The sequence below is a fragment of the Helicoverpa zea genome, chromosome 1, assembly GCF_022581195.2.
Source record: "Helicoverpa zea isolate HzStark_Cry1AcR chromosome 1, ilHelZeax1.1, whole genome shotgun sequence".
NCBI lineage: Eukaryota > Metazoa > Arthropoda > Insecta > Lepidoptera > Noctuidae > Helicoverpa > Helicoverpa zea.
The window spans coordinates 993,280-1,011,118 of record NC_061452.1 but is presented as its reverse complement, the minus strand read 5'-3'; the positions used below and the strand labels follow the sequence as shown (position 1 = coordinate 1,011,118).

At 38.9% G+C, this 17,839-nt stretch overlaps 1 protein-coding gene across 1 annotated transcript in view; it reads right to left on the bottom strand.

Moving 5' to 3' along the window:
* Window positions 1-42: 42 nt before the first annotated feature.
* LOC124633953 (solute carrier organic anion transporter family member 4A1) overlaps window positions 43-17,839 on the bottom strand; it is a 57,854-nt gene continuing 40,057 nt past the window's right edge. The window contains exons 4-14 of the mRNA XM_047169340.1: window positions 14,053-14,146; window positions 13,572-13,773; window positions 10,891-11,059; window positions 7,698-7,800; window positions 5,437-5,558; window positions 4,813-5,061; window positions 4,234-4,441; window positions 3,561-3,775; window positions 2,751-2,895; window positions 2,304-2,486; window positions 43-2,056 (exon numbers count right to left, since the gene is read on the bottom strand). Coding sequence (XP_047025296.1) covers window positions 1,819-2,056; window positions 2,304-2,486; window positions 2,751-2,895; window positions 3,561-3,775; window positions 4,234-4,441; window positions 4,813-5,061; window positions 5,437-5,558; window positions 7,698-7,800; window positions 10,891-11,059; window positions 13,572-13,773; window positions 14,053-14,146 — 1,928 coding nt within the window. The 3' untranslated portion in view covers window positions 43-1,818. The remainder of the gene's footprint in view (window positions 2,057-2,303; window positions 2,487-2,750; window positions 2,896-3,560; window positions 3,776-4,233; window positions 4,442-4,812; window positions 5,062-5,436; window positions 5,559-7,697; window positions 7,801-10,890; window positions 11,060-13,571; window positions 13,774-14,052; window positions 14,147-17,839) is intronic.

The following is a 17,839-nucleotide window of genomic DNA, read 5'->3' as shown; positions in this document are numbered from 1 at the left end:
TAGGGTTGGGAAATATGTGAACTAAAAAGAAGCAATAGGCAATTTATTTTATGATTTTTATTCCAATCAATCCGTGTAAAATTGTACAATTTCAAAATTGATGACTTACATTATATGATACAAATTACATTAGAAAAACGATGTAAAATTTTTACAAATTGCATTTTTGTATAAAATACTAATTACTATTGCATTTACTTTTACCGATAGCAGTTGACTCTAAAGACTCATTATGGATCCAAAATTTGGATCCATTGTATAAAATTGATCAAGTACAGTCCAGATGTTTGTTTTAGGCCAAATATGTACAGACCACTGATTGAGACTTTTGTTTGAAGTTGCATTACCTACTTTAAAAGGGGTTTTGGATCTAACTCTGCTTTCCTTAAACCAAAGAATCATTAAAAAATTGGTCTTAGTTTGGTGCTAATAACCACTTGAAAAAGTGGCTATTGTACGGAACTATTTATAATTGTTTTTTTACATGATCCTTTAATTCAGTAAAAGTACAGTCACATCTAAAACTATTTTATACAGACCTATTCTTAATATAAACTATTTATTATATTTTATTAATTACTAGTAAACAATCAGTCTTCAACCAAAATACAATTTTAACAACTATTGTTTTTGCTTTAACAACAAATAAGTTAGAAACTATGTATGTACAAGTGTACCCTAACCTTTATCTTGATGGTGTTCAAAAAGTTAAAATAATATCCAAAATTGTGCCTTCCCAAATTGTACTCTACTTAATTATACATACGGCCTAGATTGGAGTGCGTAGTTTTTACAAAAATATCAAGTAAAAAATAATAACGAAAACAGGAAAATAACAACTTTAAATATAAATTAGTTATGTACTTACAAGTAGCATTGATAAATAATTTAACAGTATAACCAAATTCTACACCCGCCGAAATATTCTTAGTTGCACCTTTGCAAAAACCAACGCACCCCGTTTGATACTTAGGTGCACAAATCTACACACGCTAAAAATCTTAGTATAGGAGCTTACATCGGCGTCATACTTACAATTATCTACAGACTATTACATCACAGATATTTTACAACAGAACTATTCATGTTATTATTATTTTGGAATGTAAAAAAACAGTAATTTTATAATGTACACAACTCGAAAATTAGGCGTATAACTAAATTGTGCATTTTTAGGTGCCATCGACTACTGTAGTCAGTTAAACACAAACATGTTTTATATATTACAAAATACGCCGCTATAGGCTATAGCCCGCCTATATAGTTAATATAAACACAAAAACACGCCTGTATAGTTAGTACAAACTGCGATTTTGTGAGATGTCACACTGTCGTCGCAAATGGACGATATATAGTTAAATACATATTTTCGACTTCAAATAGTTACGATACAATTTCCTTCTAAAAATTGTTCATAACTCTATTCTTATATGTGTAGCTACTAATTTATTGGTTCCACAATATTTACAAAGTCACGGTTACAATCACCATACACAATAGTTGAATCGAAAATTCGAGAATGCTCCCACGAACTATGATTATTGGCCTCGCTATTTGTTACGACTACCTCTAAACCCGTCTTCGTGAGCCATTGACTTACAATATCAAAAACACCTTATAAAATGGTAATTTACGACTAATTTCATTCAATCATTTCTAACAGTAGTCTTAATGAGGGATTTTCTTTTTATTCTTTTCCTAGCTGATGCCTAGATGTCGCTGATCTTGGTACGTTACTGGCAGGTACCTACAGCTCCATCTATCATTGTCTTGGGAACTTTTTTTTAATTTAAAATAGAAAACCACTCATTAAGTTCCTTACAAATGGTCGCTGCATTCCAAAGCCGCATTGCAGTATCCATTGGTGCCTCGTTCCACGGTGCCGTTGGTTACACTGGTGACATTGCCATTGGTCTTCTCGGCACAGACCACGAGGTCCACGGACGGGACTACGGCATTCCCGTTCTTGCTGCCTGGGGGACGGTAGAACCACCACGCTAGGAAGAAGAATAGGAGAGAACAGAGCTTGCCTACTAAGGCAATGCCAAGCATGTATCTGGAAAAAAGGAAACGGTAAATAATTATCAAGTAACTCTCAAGAGATTTAGACTTTAAAAGGGACTATTTTTAGAATATGATCGACATAGGTCAAGTCCCACGACTAGACTTGCGCGTATTCTTAAAGAGATGGCATGTGCGTTGGAAATGATTTTTGTATACGAAAAAATAAATAGTATAAATGCCCAACATTTGAAATATCAGAGGAAGTTCTTGACTTTTTAAAAATTATTAAACTTGCTCACCTGCTCATATTATAGTTGTCATACTGCAAGCAAGCGCCAGTCTTATCACACGATGTGGACCACAGCGAACACGATAGGTCGATGAGGAAGCCGAACAGTAGGGGAGCCGGTATGGTTCCCAGCAGCCGGACCTTGATCCATTGGATGCCCAGCGCGAAGGAGCGCTGGTCTTCGCGAACACATCTGTACGGAAGATGACAGTTATACATGTTTGAAGCTAGCATGCTTTGAAGAGACCTACGCAAATGGGTGTTCTATTATCCTGCATCATCATAAGAGAAGACATAAAGACGAGACGAGAAGACAGAAACCTTCTACATTACTACTACGGATTTATACTAGTTAAGCTTTCCATCAAACCAACCAAATTACGGTCCAGATGATCGTTTTAAAGGTCTATGAGGAAGACTGCAAAGATCTGTCTGAGTTTTGGGTAAATATATGTACCTTAATGTAGCTGACAGCGCAGGCATGGTAGCCAGGAATGTGAACAGCATGACTCCGAAGGAGAGGCACACGAATAACCACAGGAACGGACAGTCCGTCGCGCAGATACTGTTGATAGCCTCGTACGAGATCGACGAGTTTGACACTGGAAACCCAAGATTCATATTATGTAGATGATTTATTTAGCGGTTGCTGGAGTGCCCTAAGCATTATAACAGGTTTTTGAGGTGCAAAATCATCAATATTTACTGTTTTCATTTACAGCGTTGTATTTCATTCAGCTTTGCAGTTCTGCCGACACATTATATAGGTACCTACTTAACCAAACTTTAATTCCATAATGAGTAAGAGTTAAAAAAATCGGACTTCGTCATTATAGATTCTACCACGCCATTTAAATAAAACTACTTTTACTGATTTTATCGCGTTTATATTAATATTATATTTAATCCCGACGTTTGGATCCTTTACATCTCTCTCTCTGACTCAGCCTGTCTGTATACCCGTTAAATCCTACTAATATTATAAACGCGAAAGTTTGTATGTATGGATGTTTGTTACTCTTTCACGCAAAAACTACTGAATGGATTTTAATGAAACTTTACAATAATATAGCTTATACATCAGAATAACACATAGGCTACAATTTGTAAACATATTGTTCGAAATACTAAACCTGCGCAGACGAAGTCGCGGGCACCAGCTATAACTAATAATGTTCGCGTAAGTGTCAGAAATCAACATTTCGACCTTACCATGTGTAAGCAAGTTAATCTATTTAACAAGTACAAGCCTGTCTGTAAGCCTCACCTCCATCAACCTCATATCTCGGCAGCGTGACATTGTCCCTCGCCACGATACACTCGCACTGGTGGTAGAGCTGCGCCGAGCCAGCCAGCGTGACGCGCGCGCAGCCGGCGTGGCACGCGGAGTAGTACACCGCGCCGTCTGCGCCGCACACCGGCGAGTAGGCCGCAGCGGCACATGAGCAGTCCGTGTTGCAGAGCGCTGTTAGGGGGTCGCCACTGGAAAGGAGATAGGATGTCAAACTTAAGCCGGCTCCACATTAGTGCCGAGAATCCCCGTCATATAATGTAGGATGGGTTTTGCGGGGGTTCTCGCGTATCCACGCCTATACTTAAATCATGTGGCATGAATTTTCGTAAATAGTGTGGAAAACCGCATGAAGATAACAAAAACTGATCCATCCTTTGTTTGTCGATCTGAAATTGATTTTTATGAAGCTTATGTCAAAATTCAATCTCCAATTGCAAACAAATGAATGCATCGGTTATTGTAATCGGCAGTTAGTGGATTGAATGCGATTTGAACGGTTGGTTTGGTTCTAAAAAATGTCTGCTGTATTGAACTGCAGTTATAACTTTCTTCCTCTGACCAAAGTCTGAAGACGAAGAACATCCTTCTTCTATCGTCACTTAACCACAACAGTTCAAAATTGAAACAAAAAGAGAACAAAACTCACCCCGGCACTGAAGGACTGTTATACATAACAGTGACACCTGCAAAGGGATAATCATCACAAGACAGCACAAAGCAGAAGGTGAAGGCGGCGGCGACCAGCGTGGCAGCCACGCAGAGCTTGATGATGCCGCCGCACGCCAGCCGCCAGCGCTTCACCAGCCATCCGCCGAGGAACGTGCCCCCACCGCCTGCTGGCACTGTGATTACACCTGGAAAACAGACCTTAGTTTAGAGAAATATTTTTATGTAGGTGCTGTGTTTCCAATATGAATCGTCATCAATGGAAATGTGAGAACAGGTGCAATCCCTCGCTTCTTTGCCATCTTTAGCCCTGTTAAGTTCTGAAGTGATTAAGCTTAAATATTGTTGAGAATATAATGTTCGAATGATATTTTGAAATCACCATTTATTTATAGTAGTTTTAGTGTTGCTGTTGTTGGTTAGAAGCTTTGGGGTTTTTTTGTGATTCAAAAGTTAAACTTGACTAGTAGCAGTTGTGCTACTTTCCATCAATGCTAAAGTTTACCTAAGTGTACCTGAAAGTTTTCATTTTTATTCAATTTCAACAAAATGCACCTACCTAAAAGCAAGGCTGCTTCCGAAGCGTTAACAGCAAACTGGTTCTCAATGAGCTTCGGCAGGAAGGCAGCGAACCCCGATATGAGCATGCCCTCACTGGCTCCAGCTAAGTTCAGGAACAGGAACGTGGGGTTCCGGAGCAGAGCTGCAGCCGCTTGAGGCAGCTCGTGCAATGCGCTGAAAGCTGCTGACTTGGAAGCGGCACCTTCGTGCGCTTCAGATACTTTCGATGCTCGGATTTCGGCTGCACCTGAACAAAGAATTGTGGTTTTAAATGTTCTTTTATTAATTTAAAGTTTGGGATCAATTTTTAGGGTTAGCAGTATTTGGCACCTTATTGCGTAGCGTTAGGCATCTTGTTCGTAGTATTTTGCATCTTTAAAAACATTATTGGTTGGGTCTTGTTGTCTCTTGTTCTGTCTTCTATACTTTCCTAAATTTTCAAACAGTAGATAGTGCTGAAGTCGAATAGCTGGTAAATTACCCTGTCCATTTAATAAATACCTTGAAGGAAACCTTGTATAATATGCACCTGCAACGTAGATTACATTTTATTCACCCCTAGCTGTTTAGTGCAAGTGAATCAAATCTTTTGCCAATCTACCTATGAAGTATGAGCACTTACCAGGCAACTCATGCGGGAATGCCATCAGCGGTATGGCCACGATGAGGCAGAGCACCGCCGACAGGATGAACCCCACCCACCACGCGCCGATCCAGACTGAGCTCACGGGAGTTACGCCTAACCTGGGGGAACAATTTGCCTTTTAGCTGGAGTTTTAACTGATATTTCAAAAATAAGTAGGGGTGCAATTCAGATGTTTCTATTGTTTTATTCTTTAAAAACCTGGGGTTAGAACCTCAGAGACCACGTTATATTTTGTAAGTGTCGAACTACACTTAAAAAACAAGAATCAAGAGACCAGAGCGCACGATCCCAGGCAAAGTTTAAAAAATCATGTGATAACTAGTCTAGGTACTGTAACTTAATTTAACAAATTTAAAAGTACCTTAATCATAGCGCAATTTACAGCTTTTAATCTTTATTAAAATTAAGTACCAAACTTTGCTGCCAACCTCATATCCACGCATAATGTAATGGGGACCCATTTTCAGGCATATTAACTCCGCAAAATGTCGTAGCTAATATTCATTCCGTTGAGAACACAAAGAAAATAACCCAACAGCTTAGAACCTGCCTCGAATCGCATTAAAAGTCAAATAAAAACTCCGTATCGTTCTCATATTCGTTCAAAGTCGTGTTTTTTCTCTTTTTGAATATGTCCCTAGACAAAAAACGAGCAACAGATCTGGGAGCGTTATTGCTATAATAATTTTTGTAGGCGCTACATTCGCGGGACTATTACGTGTGTAAACAGGGGGGTATTGCGGGCTGCTGAGGCACCGATGCCCAATTGTTTTCTTATGCAAATCGGACGTTTACCCAACAATCTAACGTTGCTCTGCGGCTCGCACCGGCGGGCTTGAATGTACAGGGCCTAAATTGGAAATTTGAGATTAATTTTAATAGTTTTATACTGTGGAAAATTGTTTGTTAGATTGAACAATGATATCTTAATTATTAATCCTGGTTTGCTATATTTAACGGCCACAATGTAGCCAAAGAATAACGTATACCCTAGATAGACAGCTTCCTATCTGAGAAATAGGCAGCAAAATCGAAAGTTTTGTTATTATACCTATAAATAGATTTGATCATTTTAAAAACATATATTCAATTAATTAATATGCCCTGGCATCCAGCTAGGACCCTTAATCCATCCCTGTAAACCACATACAGCGGGTAGCTTCGAATGAGCATGCTTCTCTTAAAATAAATTAGAATAATAGAACCGCTCTTACAGTCTGACTTTTGATTGAATTATAATTTTATTATAGACTTTGTTTGCTTTTCGTTTCAGTCATTTGCATGACTTATAAAATATCTTAGGCAAACCAAAAATGTAATCTTAAGTTTACTAGAAAGTGACAAACATAAAAAAAAATACAAAAATGTCACAACCTAAATACGATAAAATAAGTTTTTGGTAAAGATGGCTGATTTTAATCTTCCGTTATTGAATAACGTCATCAATAGCCCTTCAAAGGAATTTAATCAAAATTAATCAAGGTGCATATCTATGGATTCCCTTTGGATATATAAACGAGAATCATAAATTAAAAGTCAAGCTAGCAAGTAGGCTGTTCAAAACTCGGCCCGCGGAAAATCATATTTCGTTTCAGAAGCCATGAAAATATAAAATGGTGGAATTAATTTGGCTGAAAAGTTGCTTGAACAGTACCTACGTGGTTCACAATGAGATGAAAGCGAGAGGGCAAGTTGGCTGAATGAAGCCGTGTCGTTGCCGAGATGAAATATTAAAAAAATGTGAACAAGCCGAGCCATGGCGCGTGGAAAGCGCGGGAAACGCATGGGGTAATGCTTCTTGCAAGTTAGGTTATCGTTTTTCTTTGAAAATAATCTCCTTATCCTTAGGTTAACGTTGTAATTTTATTAACTTGAATTGCTTAAATAATATACTTAATAAGGCTTGTTATAAAATTCAGTTTGCAGCTTTGAAGTTTAATGCCATTGTCAAAGTCATGCCAAAGTCAAAGTCAAAAACGTTTATTGAAACTAGGCTAGTTTTTAGCACCTTTTCACGTCAAATTTACAAAAAGACAGCACCCCCAAAACGCCTCCCTTTCACCACTTCAATTACGCAAACGCGTAATTCAATTAGGTACGCAGGTGGACCTAGAAATCTTAAGTACTTCTGTAAGTATTTTTAGCTTATTGTACTTATTAGGCAAATTTTAAGGTATCTAGGAATCCTACAGAAGACTGGAAACTATTAAAAAATCTATTGTAACTTAGATACTCACGTTTCAGAGTCAACACTGAGGAAGTCTGTGTATATGGTGAGCATTTGACCTCCGATCACGTAGCCCATCGCTGGGCCGACGACTGCCATTGTATAATACACACCTAAAAACAAAGAAAATTCTATTAATAACAATGTACTACCTACTTGAAAATCGCGTTAAACAAATCCATGTCCCATTAAGAGCCCTACATTAACAAAACGCGGGAAAAATTATTAAAACCCGCTAAGAACTCTTCACCGGAACCTCCTTCAAATTTAAAAGAGACAAAACCGCAAAAGAATAAAACCTTTTTCTCCATATTCTTAAAAAAAAAAAACAAGGTAACCTCGTCGTAACCTCTCAGGCACTCGATCGCACCCACACATAGTCACGTCCATTACACTTACAGCACATTATACGACGGACAAACACAAGAAAATAACCCCGTGGAGTGTAAAAAGCATAAGTATCGCGTTTCTTAGCGAGCGCCCTGTTTTCACAGTTAAAAGCTGCGACTTAGAAGTGGTAAGGTGTGGGGTGTAGTGAAAGATTTTTGTAGCTTGCGATCGCTTTACAGGTAACGCGAACATTGTGGTTGCCTCTTTGAACGAGTTCTGTACATTTCGTAGACACAATTTATGGGATAAACTAAGGAACACAGAATAATTGGATTGTGATCTAGCTTCTGAATAGATTGCATCGACAGAAATTGCAATACTTAATGCTGGATATCTACGTAAGTCCCTGAGCGTCTACATAGACTCTTCAGTACACAAATAAAATAATATAATAATGTCTATGAGTTACGCGAGTAAATACACAATATTATAAAAAATAAATAATGAGTTAGTACTTCCGTTTGAAATATGAAAGTGATACTTACTCATTATTTTCAAAAGCCAAAATTAACCTTCAATCCAATATATCTTTCTTCCTTAAAGCATATCATAGCATATCTCCCTATACCCCGCAGCCTAACCCTCGATACTCTAGTGGGGCACACATCACGCCATCTGACGGCACTCTGAATACGTTTCCTTCTCCTCAGAGACTCTGAACAGAGACTCTAGAGTGGCGGACTCGAGGATCGACCGCCAGATTCATTCGGTTTGTTTGACGTACGAGATTGGAAAGCAAAAATTACTTTTTTCAAGCGGTTAACGGTTTAAAATTGAAAGCGTCGTTTGCCTTTGGGGTATGTTACTCTTGAAATTTTGGAGATAGCGGTGTTTTGGATGGGCTCTTGAGTTGGTTAAGGGTCTTGTAGAGGCGAGAATCATTTGCTTGTGTATTTATATATTGTTGTATAAATTAATTTATATAAGATCTAGCACTTGACTAAAGGTGATCAAAGAAAATCGACGGGTAGATCTTATAATCATTTCATTATCTCGGAAGCATGAATTTCATATGTCATGAAAATAGTCTTTATCTTGCATACTAATGTAAAGAATAGCGCAGCCTTCTCTCACTTTATTTTTGTGATCAGCATTATTGGTAGCCCCTTCAAACAATTGTAACAAAAATGCTAATTAGTATTTCCGTATACCTACCTGCTTTCGAAGAACATCCCATATCATCGTATCACCACTTAACCAAATCCCATGAAAGCTGAAGTGTCTAGCAAATAATCGTACAGTTGCTAGAATATCGAGAGCCATTAATATAGTCTGACCACGGAAATGCATTAATACGTTTCCGACGCACATGTACCTACTTAGGTACTTGTGGAGTCCAACCTATGGCTTATAGACATCTAGTAATTATATTAACGGTGTAGTTTTCGTTTATCCTATCTTCATAGGTGACCAAAGAAACGATAGATGGATTGTGAGAAGGTGAAATGGTTAGAAAGAATGTTACTTGTAAGATGACGGCAGATAGAAGAGTATGGAAGGAGAAAACGTGCTGCGCCGATCACAAATAAAGGACAGGAGGATGACTATGTTTTATAGGTGATTATCATTTCAAAATAATCATACCACTAAAATATTCCTATGAAAATAACTGTCGACTCTGTAACAAATAGCTAATCACTTAACCCCCATATCGCAGAAATACAGAAATATAATCTACGCAAACCAATTTTTCTCAACACTAAACTTACGCACAGGGTCTAAACGACCCATATGATTGTTATAGCGGGGAATACGCGAGTGCTTTCTTGTGTTTATAGCTGGGCTGGTGTAAGGGTTAATAACTATGAATATAGACCCGTTTAGAAAGCTTTTGTGATATTATTTTAGTATTTCATTGGTTATTCCATGAAGGGATAAGGTTGAAACAATGCGGTCTTATGTGCCGTTTAAGTGGTTGCGATGTAAAAAGGGTTGGTATTGGATGCATAATTTTATATGTTATGTGTGGTCAGAATACCGATATTTTTTAACAGTCGGATAGTTTGAATAAGAAGTTGTTGTAGTGTAGCTATTGAAATGAAGGCGAAAGAGTTTCTTGATAACGTAATTTTCAATATTGTAAGGTAGTTTTTGAAGCGGTTGCGTGTTAACCTAATATAATTCCCCGCCCGCACTCTTGAACACAGCGTTAAACAATGACGATATGAATTGACTTATGTTTCTACGATGAAGAGCAAATAATTTTCCTCAAACACATTTTCTAAAGGAAAATAAAATAATTCTTTGATTAAATAAACTTTCACGCATTTCCCCGTTACCACTTATCTGAATACAGTTGCCAGTTCCCCGGGAAATTGATATCATTAGCCATGGTCCGATTCGTACGGGGCTTGTTATGATGATGCCAGTTTTCTCATGAGAAAATGTGGGGTAACGGCCTAATTCGAAAATTACTTTGAACGTTATTTGACATGGTTTCTATTTCAATATTACCTAGATTGAGTTCTTATTGAGTTATGATTTTTAAGAGAATCCAGGACGTTTCCACCCGCGTTATGTTATGTAGGTACTGTGCCTAGAATTATGATTGAGTTTACTTTAAAAAATGTTTCCAAGAAACAGAATACAGAAAAAGTGTTAAAGTGGTCTAACTCTAAATGGTAAAATGTTCGGGGGCTGATTTAACGCAATTTGAAAAATATATTATTTATTTACGAACGTAAGTAAATTAGGTACATAGGTAGGTACATAATCTACATAGTCTTCATAAAGCGTCAGTACTGTTTCTTTCTCTATTCCTAGATCGCTAAGTCTGCCTCAATAACATTTCCTATACCTAAAGGACAACTTACCCAGATAAACAGACGACATCTTCTTCGACACATTCTCGTCTATATACGTAACGCCCAGCGTGAACAGTGGCGTTGCGCCGGCGCCGTGCAGTAGTTGCGCGAACACGAACACGGCGACTGCCCACGCGCCGCCTTCGGAGGGCACGTTGCCATCGCAGGATGATGTCGCCTGAAAATGGTAGGTGGATTAGAACCTGCATGAAACTTCATAAATTTGTTGTAGATATTAGGTATAGATGACAGCCGAAACTTTCGCCCTTCGATATTTTTCTGGTTTTGGAGAAGCCGTGCGTGGTACTGTAATTGCCTTCTAATCTATCTCAAAAATACCTATATGTAGGTAATATGATTATAAATGACTTGTAGACTTTTAGGTACTAGGCTAGTAGGTATACCTACTTCCCTCAAAGGAGGTATCTGAAAGCGGTTCCTAAATAGACTAACATTTGTGTTACGAATATTTATCGGAAAATAGCTACGTTATAGTGCGCTGAAAACTCGTTTGACAGTTCGCCAATTTGCCATATTCTGGTCTATTAGCAATTTATTGAATTCGCATTGAAACTGCTATGCCACGAAAATAATTTTGCTGTTCGGCTGAGCAGCATGTCGATTCTATAAAATATCACAACTCACTTCGACATCACTCTCACTTCGACTTCGATCTAAAGGTAGAATTCCGTGGACGCGACAATAGTCAACCTTTGAAAATGTATGGCACCGTTGTCGAGGCCCGTGACAGTCGCGCGCGGCCGACGAATTTCGTAAGCTGCTCGCGGCATTGTCAAAAATTTAATTCTGGTTTTACTAAAATTCTATAGATGTTATTAAGCGCTAGACCATGTTGAGAAGCGTACGGCCGCGAGCGGCTCACGAAATTCGTCGTCCGCGCGCGACTGTCGCAGGCCTCGGCAGCGGTGCCATACATTTTCATAGGTTGACTTTTGTCGCGCGCGGCTGCGACAATCGCGACCCACGGAATTCTACCTTAAAGTTTCGTGGTTGACATTGTCAAACTACACTAGCGCTTCACTATCGAGCGTGTTGACAAGTTGAACTAAATCAAAGTCGAGATTTTGACAGATTTGTCAAAATCTGTCTATCTATAGGGGAGGTAGGGGAGAGATGGGCAGTTGGGAGACATGATCAAATCAGAATAAAAGGGGGGTCCTTTTATTCTGATTTCTGATCATAGTTTTGTTTTTTTTTAATTGGGTAGTTTACGTTACCGACTGGTAACGGTGTTCATCCATAGACTATCTGTCATTTCTGTGAGTTGTCAAGAACAAACACTCGTAAAAGTACTTAAATATTTTGTTGCGGTTTCGGATCGTTATAAAGAGAAAACTAATGAAAGGTATGTGTATTTTCTATTATTAATTATTGATTGTCAAAATCTCCAGTTACAATTATAGTAAGTCGATGCAATCCACACCTATTATACCTTTAGAAGAGAGTACTACAGCAATAGTTAATGGGCCCCACGTTTTTATTTTAGTCTAATAGTATAGTTTAAAGTGAAATGCGAGTTGTTGTTCGAATTTTATAGAATCGACGTGCAGGCAGGCCTTGGCCCTGTTGCGCCCCGCTGGGGTTGCTGACAGTATTCTACTTGTGTAGCCCTTTCATTTGATACCCATATTGAGGGGGCTGTGCCATTTTGTGCCGGCGGCCATATTGGATTTAATTAAAGGTGTATACAAAATTTCAGACCAATCGGTTGACAGGAAGAGGGTGAAATTTGAATTACTAAATTTGATCCAAGAATAAATAATAAAACAAACGGGGTGAGCTAAATAAAACCGTTTAAATATCTCGTAATGTTGAAACTGATTGTAATTTTTAGGAAAGCTCTTTCATTATATCTAGCCGAATATAAGAAATGGCAATAAAAGTTGATAATGATCTGTAAAATCTGATTTTTTATGCAATAAATTGTGAAAAAGTGCCCATCCCTCCCCTACCTCCCCTAAAGTATGAAATGACATTACGAATCGAAGTGAAATGCGAGTTGTTGATCGAGTTTTATAGAATCCCAGTACAGCTTCCTAAATAATGTTGTGTGCTAAAAACAGTGAAAATATAGGTAGGCTGAAGTTTTAACACCTATAATGATCTATGCATTGTCCAGCCAACATTTCCAGGCAGATATGGATGTTGATCCAATTCGATTAATCACAGAGATTGGTCGCATTGTGTGACGACGCCGCACAATGTCGGCGTTGGCTGAATGCACCGCGCCTCTGCCCACATTCAAGCTCATTCACTCAGACCCACGAGTCATAGACAAGGGCCCGAAGTTTGAGTTCAACGGTTCAACGTAAAATTGAATGAACATAGGCGAAGTTTTGATTGAAAATGGACTATTATTATCTTAAATTAATTTGGAGTTTGGTTGGCTTTGTTGACCTCTTTTCGAGGACCTATGGGCTCTTGATTGCGTTATTGAAATTTGATATCACTGCGAGTTACCTTCCATGATTAGGACTTGAAAACTTTCGATGAAATGAAATCTCCAAATAACATGGCAACAGTTTCGCTGCCCTGTCTTTATTGTTGCTTATTAAACTTATTTTATACTAAAGGAAGTGTATATCTGTTCACTAAAGGCAACCATGGTAAAACTACCTAGAGCAGACCAACAAGAAATTGGGTATATTTAATGAAAAAGTCCAACTCACCGTTCGATTCGGCGTGCACAAGTCAGCGGCCTCATTCCCCGCTATTTTGTAGTTCGGGACTAGGAAGTGTGGCAACGCAAACAGCAGGGACCCCGTGCCCATGAGAAGCACCCCGAGGCCCAACCATCGCGGCTTGGAGGAGCCCGTGCGACCACCTAGGTACGTCACTGGCGCTAGGCACGCGAATGATGCCATGTCATATCTAGGAACAAAGAATAGGATAGTAGATACCATGTCACAGGTCACATTCAAAGTAGGTATACTTTGAGTAAGGAACACGTAAGAAACTCTAAACTTTGTGTTATGTTGTTGTTGTCTTAACTCTAAACTTTGTTAAAAATTCTAAGAGGACGAAATACAAATGACATTTATCTTCCAAGTTAGCTGAAAAGACACACTTAACAACAACCTCTAAATATGATCAAGAAAATCCGGGTATAACATACTTTTCAGAGAAATTAGGTATATAAAGATATCTTACCCTCCAGCTATAACTCCAGTCTGCATAGACCTCAAGCCAAATCTCTTTTCTATCGTGGTGATGACCACGTTCACGAACCCATTCACCACCATACCTGATGACAAACAAACATGTATGTTTACATATCTATATACTATATAATACATATCTATACTATAAAATATAATAAAAAGGAAACATTTGTTTATTTGTACCTTAAAGGCTCCGAAACTACTGAACTGATTTGAAAAACATATTTCACTTCTGGAAAACTACACTTTTCCCGAGTAACACAAACGTGGGAACTACTGACCGGTACGAAGTGTCCAAGGGACGCGAGTGAAACCGCGGGGAATCGCCTAGTTATGTTTCTGTTGGTTGTTTAAAAACTTCTCCGCTTAGGGGATTATGTCAATCAAAGATTTGCCATCTTAAACTCCTAACCGAAAACTGGGTGAGTGTTTTAAATGGGTCAATCTTCTTAAAGTCAGTAGATGTTGTATTTAAAGTTATGCTTCAGTGATGTCAGGTCGACCGTATTGTACCAAAATAGAAGAATTATTTCCGAAATATTATGCAAATAACTGGGATGAGGCTCACACGACATTAAACAACTGACAACTTGATTATTTCCAGGTTTTTAATAAACTTATCTGCCTAATCTTTTCCCAACATGGGGGTCGGCTTCCAGTCTAACAGGATGCAGCTGAGAATCTGAGTTCTCCATGGAACGACTGCCTATCTGACCTCCACAACCCAGTTACTGGTTAAGACTGGTTGCCAGAAGTTCTGAATTCTGACTATCCGTAAGGACTGCCAAAGATGTTCAAATGATAGCCAACTTTTTAATAAATTATAATCATAAAATAAAATCAATTTTCAATAACTAGTGCATACTCAAAAATAGCGGTACAGAAATAACCGTGCGAGCTCGCCGGGCCACGATTAAAGTTTCATATTCCGGTTCGTACAGTGCCGGACGGTGACGGACGGCCGGCAGACGGACGGTATTAACCGGAATAGACATACGTCGTTATCCATTATGTTCCTATCTGTTTTATTAGGCAGATCTGGATTCAATTTTGTTTTGTTTTTGCGTTCAATCGACGCGTGGCGACTGGTGGTAATTATAGTTTGTTCTGTACATTCTTTGGGACAGCTTTAATTGTATTCCGAACTAGCAGTTTCATCATCATCATCATCATCAGCCTATCGCAGTCCACTGCTGGACATAGGCCTCTCCAAGTGCACGCCACTGAGATCGATTTTCGGCTTCTCGCATCCAGCTCCTGCCAGCCGTCTTGCGCAAGTCATCACTCCACCGTGCCTGAGGACGTCCTACACTACGTTTGCCGAGGCGCGGTCTCCACTCTAGAACTCGTTTACCCCAACGGTTATCGGTTCTTCGGCTAATATGGCCAGCCCACTGCCACTTCAGCTTGCTGATTCGATAGGCTATGTCGATGACCTTGGTTCTCTGACGGATTACCTCATTTCTGATGCGATCCCTCAGAGAAACGCCGAGCATAGCCCTTTCCATAGCCCGCTGAGCGACTTTAAACTTGTGGACCAGCCGTACCGTCAGTGTCCACGTTTCGGCTCCGTAAGTCATGACAGGTAGGACGCACTGATTAAAGACTTTTGTCTTTAGGCACTGTGGGATCGACGATGTTAGGACTCGACGTAGCTTCCCAAATGCAGCCCAACCCAACTGAATTCTCCTATTCACCTCGTCCTCAAAGTTGTTTCTACCTAACTGCAATGTCTGCCCGAGGTATACATATTTCCGAACAACTTCGAGAACGGCGCCGTGTATCGCAATCGGTTCCGGTAGAACATGTTCATTGAACATGACCTTGGTTTTGTCCAAGTTCATCCGTAGGCCGATGCGTAGAGAAGATTCAGCCAGGTCGTTCAGCATCTGTTGTAGGTCCTGCAGCGTTTCCGCCATGATGACGATATCGTCAGCAAATCGCAAGTGAGAGATGTGTTCGCCATTGATGTTGATGCCGCGTCCTTTCCAGTTCAGCGTTTTGAACATATCCTCCATTGCATTAGTGAACAGTTTCGGGGAAATAACATCCCCTTGTCTCACTCCTCGATGCAACGGTATGGGCCTTGTTTGCTGATTCTGTACTTGGACGGACATTGTAGCGGCTTCGTAGAGACATCTCATCACTTGGATGTATCGCCAATCTACTTGACAACGCTGCAGGGACTCCAGAACAGACCAGATTTCAACCGAGTCAAAGGCCTTCTCATAGTCCACAAATGCTAGACACAGGGGCTGATTATACTCTTCGGTCTTCTGTATAATCTGCCGCACTGTGTGGATGTGGTCTATAGTGCCGTATCCGCTCCGAAACCCAGCCTGCTCCGGTGGTTGGAATTCGTCGAGTCTTCGCGCAAGTCGGTTCGTGATCACTCTTGAGAACAGCTTATATACGTGGCTTAGGAGGGAAATGGGTCGATAGTTCTTCAACTAGCAGTTTATTGCGGTTTTACCCTTTTGAAATGTTATACTGAATTATTTTGATGACTTTTATCAAAATTCTTCATGTAGACTGAAATACTGTGAAACTTTTAAGTTGTTTATAAGTACCCAGGTACCTTGTATTGCTTTGACAGTAGATATAAGTGGATGTGTTATAACTTGTTTTTTTTTTTCAGTGTAAACTTTTCAGCGATTTTAGGCAAAAAAGTGTAACTTAGCTAACTTAACTTAACTTTAACTGTAGCAGAAGTATTATTATTGCCAAAAAAGAAGGAAAATTGAAATGAAATTGATAAAAAAAAAACTAAATCACTCTCAATTTTTACTATCGAAACAATCAAGGAAAATAGTACCATACTTTGACCTGACATTACAATACCATAATAATACCTATTCCAATATGTAATAACAATATCCTGTTATTAGATAAAACCTCAATCATAATAATCTAAATAACATCGGTGCTCCTATTTCAGTTAATTGTACAAGTTTACCAATTTTTTGATGGTCTCTAAAGATAGTGGCTACTGAAAACTTTTTTCATCAATATCGACCATAAAGCATAGAATGTTTTTTTTTGGTGTCAGCATGACTGGGCTATGTTATTGTTTTTTCTAGTATTTCAACGGGTGGTATACTTTTACAGATGCTTACATATTATCTAAATTTTGTTTAGTTATGTACTATGCGTTTAATCTAGCTTTTTGATAGTAATTCATGTGCTAGTGAACATTTGGTAAATTTTATGTCGCTAATCAATGCGTTTCAGTTTAATTCCTTGAGAAACCACAAGAAGCGCATTCTGGATTTGGCTATAAGTAATCACGACTGCTGCTTGCATGTTCCACAGTCTGAACTTTTACCAGTGGATCGCTATCACCCCCCTTTCTGTTTAACTTTCCAATATAAATTAATACGAACGCTTCCGCGGGCGACACTAACGAAATACAATTTGTATAAAGCTGATTATGATTCAATAAATCAGGAGTTGTGTAACGTTGATTGGTTAAATGTTTTCAAAGGTTTGTCAGCTGATGATTCAGTAAACGCACTCTATAATGTTATTTTTCGCACCATCAAGAATTACGCTCCAAAAACTATTAAGAGATCAACGAAATTCCCCGTATGGTTCTCTAAGTCGCTGATTCACATGTTTAAAAACAAAAATAATGCTTGGGTAAAATGGAAAACATACAACAACATATCAGATTACGAGCAATTCTCCTTGCTTAGGCATAGATTTCAAGCGGAATGTAAAAAAAGTTACAATAATTATATTCTTTCGGTTGAGGATAATATAAATAAAAACGTTAA